This window comes from Notechis scutatus, chromosome 6, assembly GCF_049901735.1.
Source record: "Notechis scutatus isolate UNSWTSFEM ecotype Mainland chromosome 6, rNotScu1.2, whole genome shotgun sequence".
Lineage (NCBI taxonomy): Eukaryota > Metazoa > Chordata > Lepidosauria > Squamata > Elapidae > Notechis > Notechis scutatus.
In genome coordinates this window covers 45587941-45603321 of record NC_142014.1, presented here as the reverse complement: position 1 = coordinate 45603321, position 15381 = coordinate 45587941, and the positions used below count along the sequence as shown (strand labels likewise).

Here is a 15381-nt window from a genome sequence, read left to right as displayed (position 1 = left end):
TCCACCACACACTATCACCACTATGACCAAACATACCTGCAAATTAATATAATTTCATTCAAAAGTACACTTAATCCGGGGAAAAGACCATGTTGTCAAGGCTCATTAAAAAGTCATTGGGGTCAGGAAAACATGAACCTCTCAGGGAATAGTATTCCAGAGGGCAGATATTGTGGCAGTGAAGGCATGAGGTTTTCGGTGTATAGAGTATCAACTGAGAGTGAGAATCTGCAAAATTTGCAAAATACTCACCATTCCTTTTTTAGCAAATGGCCACCATGTCCTTTTGGACTCTATTGCATGGAAGAAAGAGAAGAACATTGTTAAAGAATCAAAAATATATATTGTAGAAAATATGATTTTGTGATCCTATTTACACAACACAGTTAACTCAGTTGATCCAGGGCTTTGGGAAAAGAACAAGGCTTCAAGGCCCATTTAAAGGACAGCAGAGTCAGAGAAATTTGCACCTTTGGGGAGGAGACTATTCCAGAGGGCTAACACACTCAAATCAACTTACAATGTTCTAGCACGATACACCAATGCTAACTTGGTCAAAAGTTGCCATTTTGAGAATACTGAATCACTCCCTCCCTAGCTCCATTTTTCTAGGAATCATGTCTGGTATCCTACAAGATGTTACACCAGGAACATCCTGGTAGAGGGATCTTGTATCACCAGACTATTCTCCACTAATCAGCCAACCAATAGTGTTCAGGAAAGGAAGAAAAAAGAGTAGGAAAAGGGAAGAAAACTCCAACACTACTAGTGTTTCAAAGAGGTCTGAAAGACTGGCTCTTCATCCAGGCCTTTAGTGAGGGTGACTGAAACCTCCTTTTAACTTGGATTGTTTTCTTTTGTTTACACATGGTTTGTTATTATGCTACCTCTTTTACTCTTCCTTTGTTTTGTGTTGGTTTTATTGTCCTGTTTTTCATGTTTAAAATCATTTGCAATTATCTTACTTTTGACTGGTCATAGCATTCACATCATGAATCTAACTGCAAAGAGCACTTTAATAAAACAAACGAGGGATTGTTTTTACCTTCCTAACTACATAGGTACTGGACTTAAGTGTTATGGGCTCATCTAACTCCATTCATATCTTAATTTGTTATGAGAACTAACCTTGATTTGTCCAATGTATTAAACTACGTTTGTTTGTGATTCAGGATCTTTTTAAAACAAAACCATTTTCCTAGCATGCTGAACAAAATAGGTCTTCAGTTCAGGTTGGGGATTTTTAGGGGGGAGTTTATATATGAACATGAAATCATGGTTTGCTATTCACATTTAGAGTTTATCATGTTCTTTCCACCAAAGTCTGGGGCACAGAGCATTTTAATGGGGACTGATGTTGTTTCATAGCCAATGGTGCAAATCTGCTGTGCTACATTTAACAGTATAAAACTCCCAGAAGTTATTTTGAGTTAAAAACGCAATTCACAGTTTTCCCTCCCTGACCTGAGTTTTGCAGTGATGTTGATTGGTATAGGAATTGTGCTGCACTGTCTGATATCAACAAGTCTCCAGGGAACATCTCAAGTCCAGGCAGACTCACCACCACTGAGCTATGCCTGCGGACAGCTAACCTGTATAGTGTACAAGGAAAATAAAAACAGGGCGCTTAATTACTTCCAAGAAGTTGTTATTAACAAAGGGAGAAAATGCACTCCTTTACTTCATTTTTATCCAAGGCTCCCAACATTCATAGTTTGAAGCAAACAAGAAACCTCGTACAACAATATATAGACATTTACCCAATCAACAATGTGGAGTAGCTGACCTACATGAACCTTCGCAGAGAAAATAATGTTGATCAAACAATTTCAGCCCCACTGTACAAATCTTTTAACATTTGCTGGCAAACACAGAGTGAACCTTCACCCCAAAGCATATTTCCCCTTCTGAATTTGGATTATTACACAAGCATATGAAATAATATAAAACTGCACTACTAAGCACAGTAACACGTGGACTATAGAAAAGCTTTGTGAAAAAAATTGATATAAGTTCCCATACCCCATATATAGATTATGTTGAACAAATGCAATGTCTTTGGGTTGATTTAAAGCTAAGATATAAAAATAAGGAAAAGAAAACTTCATCAAAAACTTGAATTGCCATAAAATTGTTTTTCTAAAGCCCCTGCTTCCTTCTTTGCTTCAATTACAATTTCTGTACAAATAAACTTTAGTCCAGTTTAGAACCAATTCTGAGAAAATAAGCTTGAAAGAGGGTCAAAAATCCTTCCACCCACTTGGGCCTTTCCTCATATCAGTACATCTCTTTGCAAAACAGATTGTGCTTTAAAACACACATCTGTCTCTAGCACGTTTAGTTGGACAACAAGCAGACTCTTTGGAAAGAAATCAAGGAAAGGAGGGAGGAAAACCAAGAGACCATAGTAATGGGGTGGGGTAGTAAAGGAATCTTAAGTATCAGTGTAAAAGTCCCTTTTTTTCCAGTAATAACAGTTCTGGGATAAATCAGATCGATAATAATATCTGTCCACGTATCTCTCCTGCTCAGCTTTTCCTCATTATCTGACTATTCCAGAATATAAATAAAGAAGGAGGAGGACAGTTTTATGATTGGGAGAACTTTGTGTCCATTTTAGGGTCCCATACTATAAATAAAGAGAATGGTGGAAAATTCTTGTGACTTGAGAGAATTTTGTGTCTATTTTTAGGGCCAGAATGATCACAGCTCAATGACAGAGCATAGATATTGCATATTTAGGCAAAGCAGAGCTGAGGAAAATTTCTGTTGAGATCATTGCAAACTTCTTGTCATAAATTATGGTCCATGAAGGTGGGGAGATTAGTGGTCTTTAGATGCCTTTCTATATTTTTATGCATAAAGCATTTTTCCATTAGAGTCTTCCTTCACAGATATGCTGCTCAGGATAATCTGTAATATATTATTTTTTTAAAAAAGGAGACCAAATTAAGGATCTTAATTTGTCCATATTTGACAGGGTTTTTCAAACTTGCAATCCTAAGACGTGTGGACTTCCATAATTGCCCATCCAGCATTCTGGAAGTTGATGTCTACACATCTTAAAAGTTGCAAAATTTGAAAAACACTGATCTATCAGAACATTTAGCTCAGGGGTATCCAACCTTGGCAACTTTAAGACTTGTGGACTTCAAAACGGGCTGAAAAACGGGCAGAGGTGGGGCTGGGTGTGATGAGTGATGTCAAGTTGGCCATGCCCACCCAGTCACATGCCCACGCAGCCAGACCTACCCAGCCAGTCATTAAGGCAGAGAACCGGTTGTTAAATTATTTGAATCCCACCACTGTCAAACAGGTTATGATAAATTCAAAATTGAGAATCTACATAACATGTTTTATTATAGTTTTCTCTCCTAGGTTTTACCAGAAATCATTGAATCAATCAAAGAGTTTGATAAATCTAGTACAACAGAAAGGGTACAGTCCGTATAGTTTGCATATTTTAATTTGTTCTGCACAAAATCTGAGAAAGTTATCATGTCCTTTGATTCCAGACAGCATGATTCTCCCTAACTCTGTTCTGAAAGATCAGGCCAAAGAAGTAATCACCCAAATCAGATTAGCCAATGAAAACTTCTTTCCTGCTCAAATTCAGTGCTGGTTTTATTCAAAGAAGTCAAGTTATATTCTCTCTTTAGGATAAAAGTTCCATCAAATATTTAGAGTAGAATAGAACAATCATAACGTAAAAAGAAAACCTGAACAGTTTGCTGCCATGTGTAATCTGATCCCTGTGACAACAAACTCATCCTTCCTAAAGGGATAAACCTGGTTGTAATATTTTTATACAAAAAAGGCTATAAAATTGAACAATATTATCTACATGTAACAAAAGAGGGAAGGGAGGAGATATTAGGATATTCTGAAAGCAAGGAATAGATCCTAGCAATGTAAATAGAATTAGTAATTTTATTTTTCAAGACAGTTATACTTGCAAACATCAAATAACTGAACAATTGTTAATCTATTGTGAAATATCTATTTGTTCTTCTATCATTAATAGGTAAAATAAGTGAACATGGTTGATTAATCTTTGATGGCCTTAATGTTCCTTAAAATTATCTTACATTTTAGGAATCAAACTATGTTTGATGCATCTGTAGCAACATGGACTTCGTGTAATGCCTTGTGTAGAATAGCAATAATACTCTTCCTCAATATTGACCATCTGTTTAGGGATTAAGAGACCTGAAATCCAATACATCCAAAAGGCATTAGGTTGAGAAAAGGTCATCTGAATTGTAGGTGTATTTTCAATTTGGTAAGTCAAGGGTTAAAAAAAAACTTGCAGAAATATATATTACAGTAGGTTTTTTTTGCTTTGGGATGTTTTAACTCTGTTAGCAATTTCAAGCAGTTGTGCAGCTACTTCTACAAAATGAAAATGAAAAGACAAATATAGCTGGGCATGTCTGAACTAATATGCAAACATGAAGTACCTGTTGTTAATAGAGCAAGTTTAAACAACTCAGTAGTGGAATATTTAAAACGTGGCCACTTATATTTAAACATAAATGATTTTAGATGCAGTGAATATATCATTCTTACTTCTCAACATGAAACAACATGGGAATATTATGTTGATGTTAAAATAGCAAGAGTATACATACCTACTAGATTTATGTAAATCCAAGGCCTGAGAAAATAAGGCATTGAGTGTTAGTTATAATAACTAATGGCTGTGCTTCACATGAAAAATGGAATTTCAGAACTAAAATGTAATGTTGATCATCTAAGGCCTAAAAATCAGGCCAGGAACATATTTAGTCCACAATTCCGTAACCAGCTAGTAGTTGGATTCAAGAGGCTCACAAGCACAATGGAAGACCATCATTATGTTCAAGCAACAGTATACTCCAATTAAGAGTAAGCTGCCATCTTACTCTTAACTGGAGTGCATTGAATAAATATTGAGTTGCACTGGTAAATAGTGCCTGTGTGATAGCATATTCACAATTAGAGAAAAAATGTCTATTCATTTATATATAATAAGTGTGAAGGGCATTAACTCCACCACCACCAAGAAAGAAAATGAGGTTTTCCAGGGACATATTTAAGGGCCACAGCTTGCATTACAGAATACATCAAAACACAGATAGCATAATAATTTCTCTTTCATTAGAACCAATTGGAGAAAATAATTCTGGTCATTTTTGACTAATAAGTAGCAAGGCTGAGGAAACTGATAATGGCATTACAAAATATTTTTCCATAATCATAGGACTGTTCAGTTCATGGATGTTTCATGATGGAATCAAAACTTCCCTATAATTTTCCCACTTAACTCAGGTTTAGATGGCATTTGACATCTTTGGAATTCAGGCCATTAAATAAACCATACTGCATGACAAATGTTTGATTGGATTTCTGCTTCCTGCTTTGAACAACTATGTCAGAAAATGAATATGACATTCTAAATTCCTAAATTCTTTAATGATTTTAGGCTAAATAATTATTTTATTAATGAAAAAAAACAAACCCAAACCAACCCCCCCACAAAAAAAAAAAAAAAAAACAATCCAGCTGTCAAACAGTGCTAAATTTCTTGTAAATCTAAGAATAATAATGACATGATTTATTATATGAGACTCTCAGTCGAACAGTTTTAATGTATGCCAATTCAGAAAAGAGAATTTTTTTTTGTTTTTTTTAAATTGTATTACTTACCTGGCTATATTGCTGAGAATCTTTTCCTTCACATTCTAGAGAAGGGTTGTTCTCTCTACTGTTCTGTACTGTTTGAGTATCACTGAAATCACCATTATTATCTAGTAGATTCATTGTGGGGTTAACTGATGTAGAGTGTTGTACTTGTGTCACTGTATTTGAATAAACGCCAGAGGTTGACGGGAAAGAACAATGTTTAGGGCGAGAAGGAAGTTCTGGATGCATAGAAAGAAAAATGTCAATTTGTGGCATCTGTTCGTCTATTCTTACGTTCTCAACATTGTCCTGGAGTGGAGCTATTTGAGAAACTGATGAGGTATTTTTTCTTAGCCTCCTCAAGGTTGGAGAAGTAGAAATCCTACTTGGAGCATGCCTATCAAATAGATATGGAGGATTGTCAGCACCATCATGCTCCACATTCAGTAGATGCAATTTACCAGTCAAATCCCGCCTCCTGGTGAGGCTACCAGGGCCCAATTTTATCCCTATGTTGGTTGGGGCTGATATTTCATAGGAAAAGGACACGGTATTTCCCAGGTTGCTCTTTTCTATTAAATCCACATTTTCTTTCCAAAGTTCAGTCTCCTTAAATACAAGGCACTGTTCATTCATGTTAATTACTTCATCCATGTCCAGAGAAGATCCACTGTCTGTATTTTCCATTCTGGATAATTAAGCATAGGACAGAAAAAAGAATAATGTTTTCAACTGCATAAAATAACTGCATCAGTTATGTTAAAAGTATACATTTTTTCATAATGCTTAATAATTTTCCATGAATAGCTCTTTGCAATTGTTGTTATGGTATTTATAATTCTGGATAAGATTAAGCATGATTCCTTCTGTGACAAACTGTTTATAACTTGGGATTCCTGCTGCAAAATATTATATCCACAAAAATTGAAAGGCTCTGAAATATCCACAATGAAAGAAAAACTGGTGAAGATGACAGAATTAACAAAGAAGGCAAAATTGACTTGTCTGATTAAAGAAAGGACAATAACCCTATTTATTAGTTATTAGAAACTCCTTGTGGATTTTTTGCTGGAAAAAATGAACTTGTGATTTATGTGTTTGATGACTAGAAAGGAATTGACTATATAGTTACGTTGTAACTTCAGAGACAGAAGATAAAGTATAAATACACTTAGCTGCCGTTAAGAAAATCAGAAGCAGCTTCTTTATACCTTTTTCTTTGCTTTTCTTCTCTATTTCTTTTTTTTTTTGCACTTTTTATTTACTTTTAAACTTTAAATTTTTATACAAAATGTATATTGTTTTTATACTCTTAATATTGATTTAATAATAATTATATGTCAAAAAATAACTTGAGGTTCTTAAGTGAATCTCATCTGGCAGTTGTAGCAAAAACACCCTTGTAAAATTTCATCTGCAGGAATAATTATGAGCTTTTCTGGATTGGGGGAACCATCTCCTCATTCACACATGCCTTGGTTGTCTCTCACTTAGACTACAATGTGCTCTACTTAGACTACAATGTGCTCTACGTGAGTTACGCTTGAAATTCTTTCTGAAGCTGGAGTTGCTCCAGAATAGTGATTAGGCTTCATGATTGCTGCTGTAACATCTGTACTTCAAAATTTAGATTAAGAACCAGTTTGCTTTGAGTACTGGTTGTCTCTTCTAAAGCTGTTCCAGGTTCAATTTTCCCTTTTAAAGACTTTAAAAAAATCAGATGAACTTGATATAGATGTAATTAGATATTTTTTAATTTGAGTTTATTTGTGTGTTTTTCCCCTTTATTTTTGGTGATTGTCCATTTTTATGTCTATTTGAAAATAGGTAATAAAAACTATGCAAATAGTCTGATAGTCGGAACAGCTGATCGTTGGGGAAAAAAAGGAAAAATAGCAACTTACCAAAAATTAGGCGAAGGTACAATGCAGGCAAGTTGGATGGCATGCATGCCAGGGGTGGGGTGGGGCGGGGCCAGCCAGTGGCATGATTTGCCAGTTCTCCAAACTGCACAGAATCATAACAACTGGTTCTATAGAACCGATCCATACTGGTAGAATCCCACCCCTAGGTGAATGTTGAATAGTTATTGATATTACATATTTTTTAATTTTAATGTTCAAAATAGAGTATGTAAGTTACTAAAAGATGGCATCAATTGTAGTAGAATATAAATCCAGTAAATATATTTAAAATTAATAATTTGTAATTGTCTACTATGAAATTACTCTCCAGAAATCAAGGGGAGCAGTATTATATGGAAATTAATATTATAAGATTCATTGTCTGAGATGGACATCCATGGAAATTGAACAAATAAATATTGAATAAATATTCTTTTGAAAAAAAAAAATCACATAACTTTTCACATTTCTTGGGGACCTGCTTTTTTAAAAATATTTTTTACTAATTTTTTTTCTTAATATAAAATACAAACATAAATAAAGACAACGAAAATATAGGGGAAGAGGAAAGGAGGTGAAGGAAAGGGGAAATGTAGATAAAGTGAGGAAAAATAAAGAAAAGAAGAAAACAAAAAGCAGTGACTTCCAATTTCTTTTGGTAATATAGTCATAATATCAACTTTATAAAAAATCTTATACAACAAATACTATCCATTTCTACAATCATGACCTATTTAATCATCAAAACTAAAAATCAAAGTTTTATTTTTTTCTCTTTTGAGCTAAAGTGGTTTTCCAGCAGTTTTTTAAAAAAATCCCTAATCAATGCAGTTAATTTTGCCATCTCCACCAATCTTGGTAAGTTCTTGGTTATAAAATACCTCAAAGCAACATTTTCCTAAGTTTATCATCCACAAATATTTCTAAGGAAGATTTATAAATATCTATCAGTGGATCGGCAGCCTTTGACCAGAGGGCCATATTAAATACATCTTAGGAAGTACACACTTTCATCAATGATGACATGTAGATGGGACAAAGGAGCACATGAATAAAGTTGTGTTTTTCAATTTAATAATACCTTTGGGTCGGCTTTTATTTTCATTTATTTTTAACCATGTTTAAACACTACAGTTCTCAATATTCTACATTAAAATGGTGTGAAATCAGGCAAACATTTCTGATCACCATTTTGTGAAATTTGTGGGTAAGATTCCTGACATGGAAAAGAAGTTTTGGGATTCCCAGCCCAATGTTTTACTGCTGGACTACTGTTGTGATGCCCATTTTATGTTACTGTATCTACAGTATATAGATTACTAACCCTGTGTGAATGATGTAGCTTGGATTGTTTCAGTTTACTGAATGTAAACCAATAGCTTACAGTCCCATAAACAGTAAGTTCTATTACATAAAACCTGAAAGGTTCTTTTCTTTCTATAGATTTCTTGCACTTCTATAAACTTAAGGGTTTGGCAAGCTTGTTTGATACAAAACATGTTAGGCTGACCCTTGGAAAACATTTGTGTATCATTACTTTATGTTTTACACAAGCAACAGAGAATACCATGTTCATAAAGTCACACTGCATATCACCTTATAATATTTTAATTTCACTGTCTTTCAAAACCACTTTAAAATTAAACATGAAAAAACATGCACACTTAATTAACATTTTTTATAAATAATACCAGAAGGTAAAATTTCTAGAAAGGATAATTTGATGATTTTAGTTGAATTTAGTTCATTACTTACACTTTAAACAACAGATACACAGCTATTTCAGAGTTGTCTTCTCCTGCAGAAAAAAATACATTACAAGAAATTTTCTTCGAAGACTGCCTGAATCCTCCAGTAAGTTTCACTACCTTTTAATGTGGTTGAGTTTAGTGTAGTTACCTGAAATATAACTGTAGTGCTTTGTTGTTTGGCTTCACTAGCCGTCTTTCTGAAAGCAACAATAAAAAAACTTGTTTGACCTCTTTGTATGTTTCCAAGGGGATTTTTTAAAATCACAACAGTAAAAAAGGAAGTGGTAACAAGCTACTTTACAGAAGGTAACATGATCTACATTACATTACTCATTATATTTGCCCTATAGACATGTTTCTTTAATTCTTTTACTTCTCAATTTCTTATTTTTTCCCATGTGCTTTCAGGTATCTGCCTAGTGAATAAATAAACGTGGGGGCAAAATCAAGAAACATTGCTGGAGTAGATTTGATAGACAGTGTGCTATTCAGCTATGAGTAAATGTACAATTTGAACAGACTGATTTGTCTTATAGCACCAAGATAGTAATACATCCCTTTTCACTGTCATTTTGGTCAGATCAATCCTACCTGATCTGAAGATTTTGATATCATAGCCATTGGAAACTCAAGACTCTCCTGGGTTCAGGTTGAGAGCAGAAGTGAGGAAGTAGAGAGGGATTTACCAAAATAGGTATAGGTTACAGATTCAGGATGCTTTTGAGTTCAGAAGATCCATGACATTTTGCAACCCGTAGATGCTTCTTTTTCCATCTTTCTGATATTCTGAGGCCAGAAAGAACTTTCTGGATGGGTTGGAAAGGAAGATAGTTTCTGATGATACAAGAATATTCTCACTGGGAAGTTATTAAGAAAATTATGGACTGTGCTGAAATGAGTAAATTGACATTTGAAATTAGAGAACAAGAAGATAAACAATTTTATATGTATGATATGGGATTTGTTTTATCAATGGTTAGACAAAAAGACATGGTAATGTAATAGATTAGATAATTTTGTTATAGAAGTTTAATAGATTGATATAAAATATAAAGTAGACATATATAACCATTGGATGAAAGTACAATATAAATTTTAAAATAAAATTCGGGATATCTCGTATAAAATGATAGAATAAATAATTTAGTCATGGATGATTAATAACTGATAAATATATAAGCATATGTTAGTTTGACAATGTGAGAATTTATATAAACTGAGCAATGACTATGAAAGGATAGCACAAAAGATTTGTAACCAACTGACACACTGTATGTATATAAAATGGAAGATGGTTTTATGTTTTTATGTTTTGTTTGTATATGTTTGTCTTAAAAAATAAAAACTTTTTATACAAAAAGAGAATATTCTCACTGCACCACCCGCATGCAGTGACCCCTGTGCATGCATGCGTGACCCTTGTGCATACCTGCATGTCCCCCTGCACACACGCCCCACCCCCACATGTGTGCATGACTCCTGTGTGTGCACCCGATGCACACGACCCCACCCGCTCTCGCCCCCTTCACATGCACTACAGAGACCCGAAGACCAGCTGGCTGGTGAGACCAGCTGGCCGGCGGGAGGCGCATGCATGCATGTGCAATGGCGCTGAACTGGGGTGACAGCTTGTATGCCCAGAGAAAGGGCTCTGCATGCCAACTCTGGCATGCGTGCCATAGGTTTTCCAATTACAGGCGGTCAGGGTTCCAAGTGATGAAATCCATTTAAAAAGAAAAGTAGTACAAAGTCCATCTTTCAAAAATATTTCTTTTATTTAGGAAAGCATCAAATTGGCAAAGTCCATGGAAATTCCGATCTGACCCAACCCGGAATTACCCCACAATATTAGAAATTAGAAACAACCCCCAAAAGTCACCTTCTCCAATAGAAATAATTCAACGTTGCTTGATGTCATAAATCTCCACCTCCAGGGGCCCAAGCACGGACAGCTCGTTTCCCACGGGAAAGAAGATCACCTAGCCATAACAATCTCTTTATCTCTACTCCTCCCCCTTTAGGAATGTGTCAAGCCCAAAAACTTCCCCCCATTACTGCCACAGAGAAAGTAAGAAAAATAACATATACCAAGACAAACTAAAATGGCTACACTTATGTCAATTTCGGGCTTGACACCGCCTCCATTTCATTAATTTTGAGCAAGTAGTTGTAAGCTCTGATTTTAGACAGTGTGTGAATTGCCTCCTAAGAATCTAAATGTCTATATGTTGGAAATCTATATTAATAATAAATACTGTCTATATGTTGGAAATCTATATTAATAATAAATACTGTCCCACCCACCTCCTTTGGATTTGAATTTTAATCTATTATGTGAAAAATAATGGAATATGTTGGAATTTGGCATGAATAGAAAGCTCATATGAATATCATTTCAGCTGCAATGTATTTAGTACAGTTTTAACGTTTGGAAATATTTTATTCTTCCTGATAATGGAATTGTTTTTGATAGAAATTATCACTATCCATTTTTATTGTTAAATTTAGTTAATTCATCAATACATTGTAGACATTGCAACTGTCCAGATACATTATATTAATTTTCTCTTATTTAATATATCTGATCGGCTGCAGTATGAAAATAGCAGGGAGATTGACTGATTCTGGGGAGCTTATAAAGGGTTTTAGGAAGAAAGCGAGGGAATCTTGTTCTGTGTTTATTTCCATCTTTATTCTTTTAAAAATATCTTTTCTGTCTTAAAACAGCTTGTCTTAAAACAACATGTTTGTGGTTTTTAGCAATTCTGCTGAAATTGATTTGGGGGAGGATTCTGGAGTCATATAGCATTAGGGACCTTGTGAGACTTTTGGGACTGCATCTTTCCACTCCTGGAAATGTGAAAATACAAAAACTATTCTTAAAAAGAAAAAGAAAATACTATCTTAGCTGCCAGATACAATATAAGCAATTACAGTTATTTACAAACAGTGATATAACAGTGATCAATGAGGTTTTTTTTATTATTTTAAGAATTGGTTCCTCTTGCCTTGTGTTTAGATATTCATCACTGTATAGAGTTAAAAACCAATTTGGCATCTCTTCAAGGCAATTATGAAAAGCTAAAGGAAAACAAAAGTATGGCACCTACAAATTTAGAGTAACTATGAAAATTAAAAGTGGCTTGTGTGCATTTTTGTTCTTTACTCTTCTGTTTATATATGCTTATAAAAATAATTGAAGAGATTTTTCAGATATATTTTCAGATAGTGAAAGAAAAAGGACCCTTTCTAGTGATTTAAATATATAATCCCCTCTTTTTCTAATGTAGTCCCAAAGAAAATATTCTCTAAAAAAGAGAGGTAAGTATAGTAAATCTTCCATTTATATTTTATTTCCAAATATATTTGACTTACTTTTAATAATTTAACATTATTTAAAACCAAATAACTTGCCAAGATTCTTTACAAAATAAATGTGTACAATTTTAACTGAATTCAATAAAAGCAGGATTTACCTCTAGAACAAATTGAATCTTTGCCTAGTGAGCTATCAATAAAATGGGTATTTCCCCTTTTTAGTATTGCATAGCAGTCCATGAATGGAAGAATATGTATTAATATCATATAAAACATTTACAACTTGCATTTTCATTATTTTCTTACTATTGTCTCAGCAGAACAGTGCATTAACATTGTTCTGATTTTATCAGAATGTTTATTATTCTTCAGCAAATATAACAAAGGCACTATTGAAAAAACACTGCTGTTGTTTTGATTTTAGGAGTGATTCTCTCAATTGTTTAAACTGTAACCCAGAGTCATATGTTTGCTCCTAGAAGAGCATATATTACACCTCTGCTCCTCAAAGCTGCATTGGCTGGCAGTTTGATCGTAGGTCCAGTTCAAGATGCTGGTTTTACTCTGTAAAGCCCTTCATGACATGGGATTAAATTATTGGAGGCATCACCAGAGATGGTATTCTGCAGGTTCTGACCAGTTATGAAGAACCGGTAGTGGAAATTTTGAGTAGTTTGGAGAACCGGTGGTAACCTTCCCTTAGGAGTGGGGTGGAAATGGAGATTTTGCAGTATCCTTTCCCTGCCACACCCACCAAGCCATGCTACGCCCACCAAACCACGCCCACAGAACCGGTAGTAAAAAATTTTGAATCCCACCACTGGGCATCACCTCTCAACAATTACATCAACCTCTCCTGTTAGATCTGGCAGAGAAGACATGTTGCAGGTACCACCTGGCAGAGTTCTGCAACTGGTGGGTCCCAGGAGGTGGGCCTTATCTCTTATGGTGCCAGCAATACTCTCTCCACCCCAAGTCAGTTTAGTGCCATCCTTGTTATCATCCCAGAAGCCCCTTAAGACCTGGTTATGTCACCAGGCCTGGGGGTTCCAGGGAACTAGAGGCATTTTTAGATAGCTTCACTGTGGCTGAACTTTTTATTCTTTCCATGTGGTTTTTATATTTTCAATTTTGATAATGATTTTTATATATTTGTTGTTGGTGTATGCCACCCAGAATAATTTCTTATGAGATGGATGGTTATATAAATATGATTAATAAAGAAATACAACAAATAGCTATGGTTGTCTAAGCAGAAGATTCTGTTTCAAATCACATACATATGCGGGTGATTTAAAATAGAAGTTGGTTAGACTTTATAGACTTGGGTGGGAGATCCTCAGGAAATACCAGACGCGCAGTGGTGCGATTCAACCAGTGTAACAACTGGTTCAGTGAGCTTTGCGCATGCACCCAGCATTTAGAAAAGACCATTTTTAGCTATAATACTTACCTTCTGCTGCAGCCTTGGTGAGTAAAACAGCTGATGTCTGGCAAATCACTCTGCCGTGCTGATTTGCTGTGCTCAAAAACAAGGAAATAAAGCATAGGTTCTCCTGAACTGGTCTGAACTGGTAGAATCCCACCCTTGCAGATGGGGAAGGAAAAGGGAGAAAAAAAATATCTTGGACGAAGGCTATAGCAAATCATCTAGGCACCTAAAGCCATCAGACTGACTTCTCAGCAGTGGGTTGTGGTCGATGAGCACCTTGTGAATCACTGAAAAAATGATTAAAGCAAGAAAAAATTTGGTAGATGCCAGAGGGTCATAGTTTTGTCTATAATCAGCTTCAGCTTTAGTATTGGCTAATTCAGTCTATTCTTCACCTTATCCTTCCAGGAATAAGGACAGATAGCAAAGGAAGTGTTTACCCCAAAGGAAGAGTTAACCAGGAGACCTTTGGGTGTTATTCTTTCAAGATAGCTACTGTAGCTGCTGTCAACTGTCAGCCTAGAGGTAGAGAGGACCATGAATCAACTATACAGGTCTACAACTATTTTCATTAAAATTGGTGAGAATAACAGAAACGTGCAAGTCTGATTGTCCTGTATCACTTACTCCTTCATTTGGTTCAACAAATAAGGAGTTGTCTATCCAAGTCACTTTTGAATATTACCTGGAAAGTATGGATTCTAAAAATGCTTTATCACCTGTTGCCTAGGCATCAGAATCTGCATGTTTTCATCAAGGTCATATTTCTTATTCTCTGCTAGCAGCCATTTTACTGGACAAGACAACTGATTTATTTGTGGAAGCCTGTCTGGTGATAGCTTTGCCCCATGCAGTGATGGCCTTCCTGACCATTGATCTGTCCATTTAAACTTCCCCTTCCCAAACCACACCACTAAAATAAATGATTTATTACCAAATTTTGGCAACATGAACTTTAGCAGCTTGAGGAACTAGAAAAATTGAATTGGGGCCTATAGGTGATTCTACTTCAAGAATTCATTAATGTGTCTTGTAGCAATAAAAACTCTTGTTAGGCCCAGAGCCTGTTGTGATGACAACATAGTAGTTAGAAAAATGAGGATACTAGAGGACCATGAACTGAGGAATAGGGAAACTAGAATAATACTGGGAAGTGTCTTATGGAAGTCTGGGAGATGAGATTATATGTCACATGAGAAGGAAACTTGGAAGGAGAATTTCTTAGAAGTCAGGTTTGAGATTATTATGAAAAAAACAACAGGGCGGGAAAACTAGATCAACACCTGGGGGAAGGTTGTGTTATCTCAGCCAG

The 15381-nt window shown here is 35.2% G+C and overlaps 1 protein-coding gene across 5 annotated transcripts in view; it reads right to left on the bottom strand.

Moving 5' to 3' along the window:
* Positions 1 to 10127, bottom strand: part of PLEKHG7 (pleckstrin homology and RhoGEF domain containing G7) — a 29452-nt gene extending 19325 nt beyond the window's left edge. For 2 of the 5 annotated variants that reach the window (XM_087968097.1, XM_087968096.1), the window contains exons 1-5: positions 9324 to 9446; positions 5689 to 6352; positions 4632 to 4657; positions 1465 to 1592; positions 253 to 293 (exon numbers count right to left, since the gene is read on the bottom strand). In XM_087968097.1, coding sequence (XP_087824223.1) covers positions 253 to 293; positions 1465 to 1592; positions 4632 to 4657; positions 5689 to 6351 — 858 coding nt within the window. In that variant the 5' untranslated portion in view covers position 6352; positions 9324 to 9446. Of the gene's footprint in view, positions 1 to 252; positions 294 to 1464; positions 1593 to 4631; positions 4658 to 5688; positions 6353 to 9323; positions 9447 to 9467; positions 9517 to 9910 lie in introns of those variants that run through there. The other 3 variants (XM_087968094.1, XM_087968095.1, XM_026693732.2) reach the window with 3 other exon arrangements.
* Positions 10128 to 15381: the final 5254 nt, after the last annotated feature.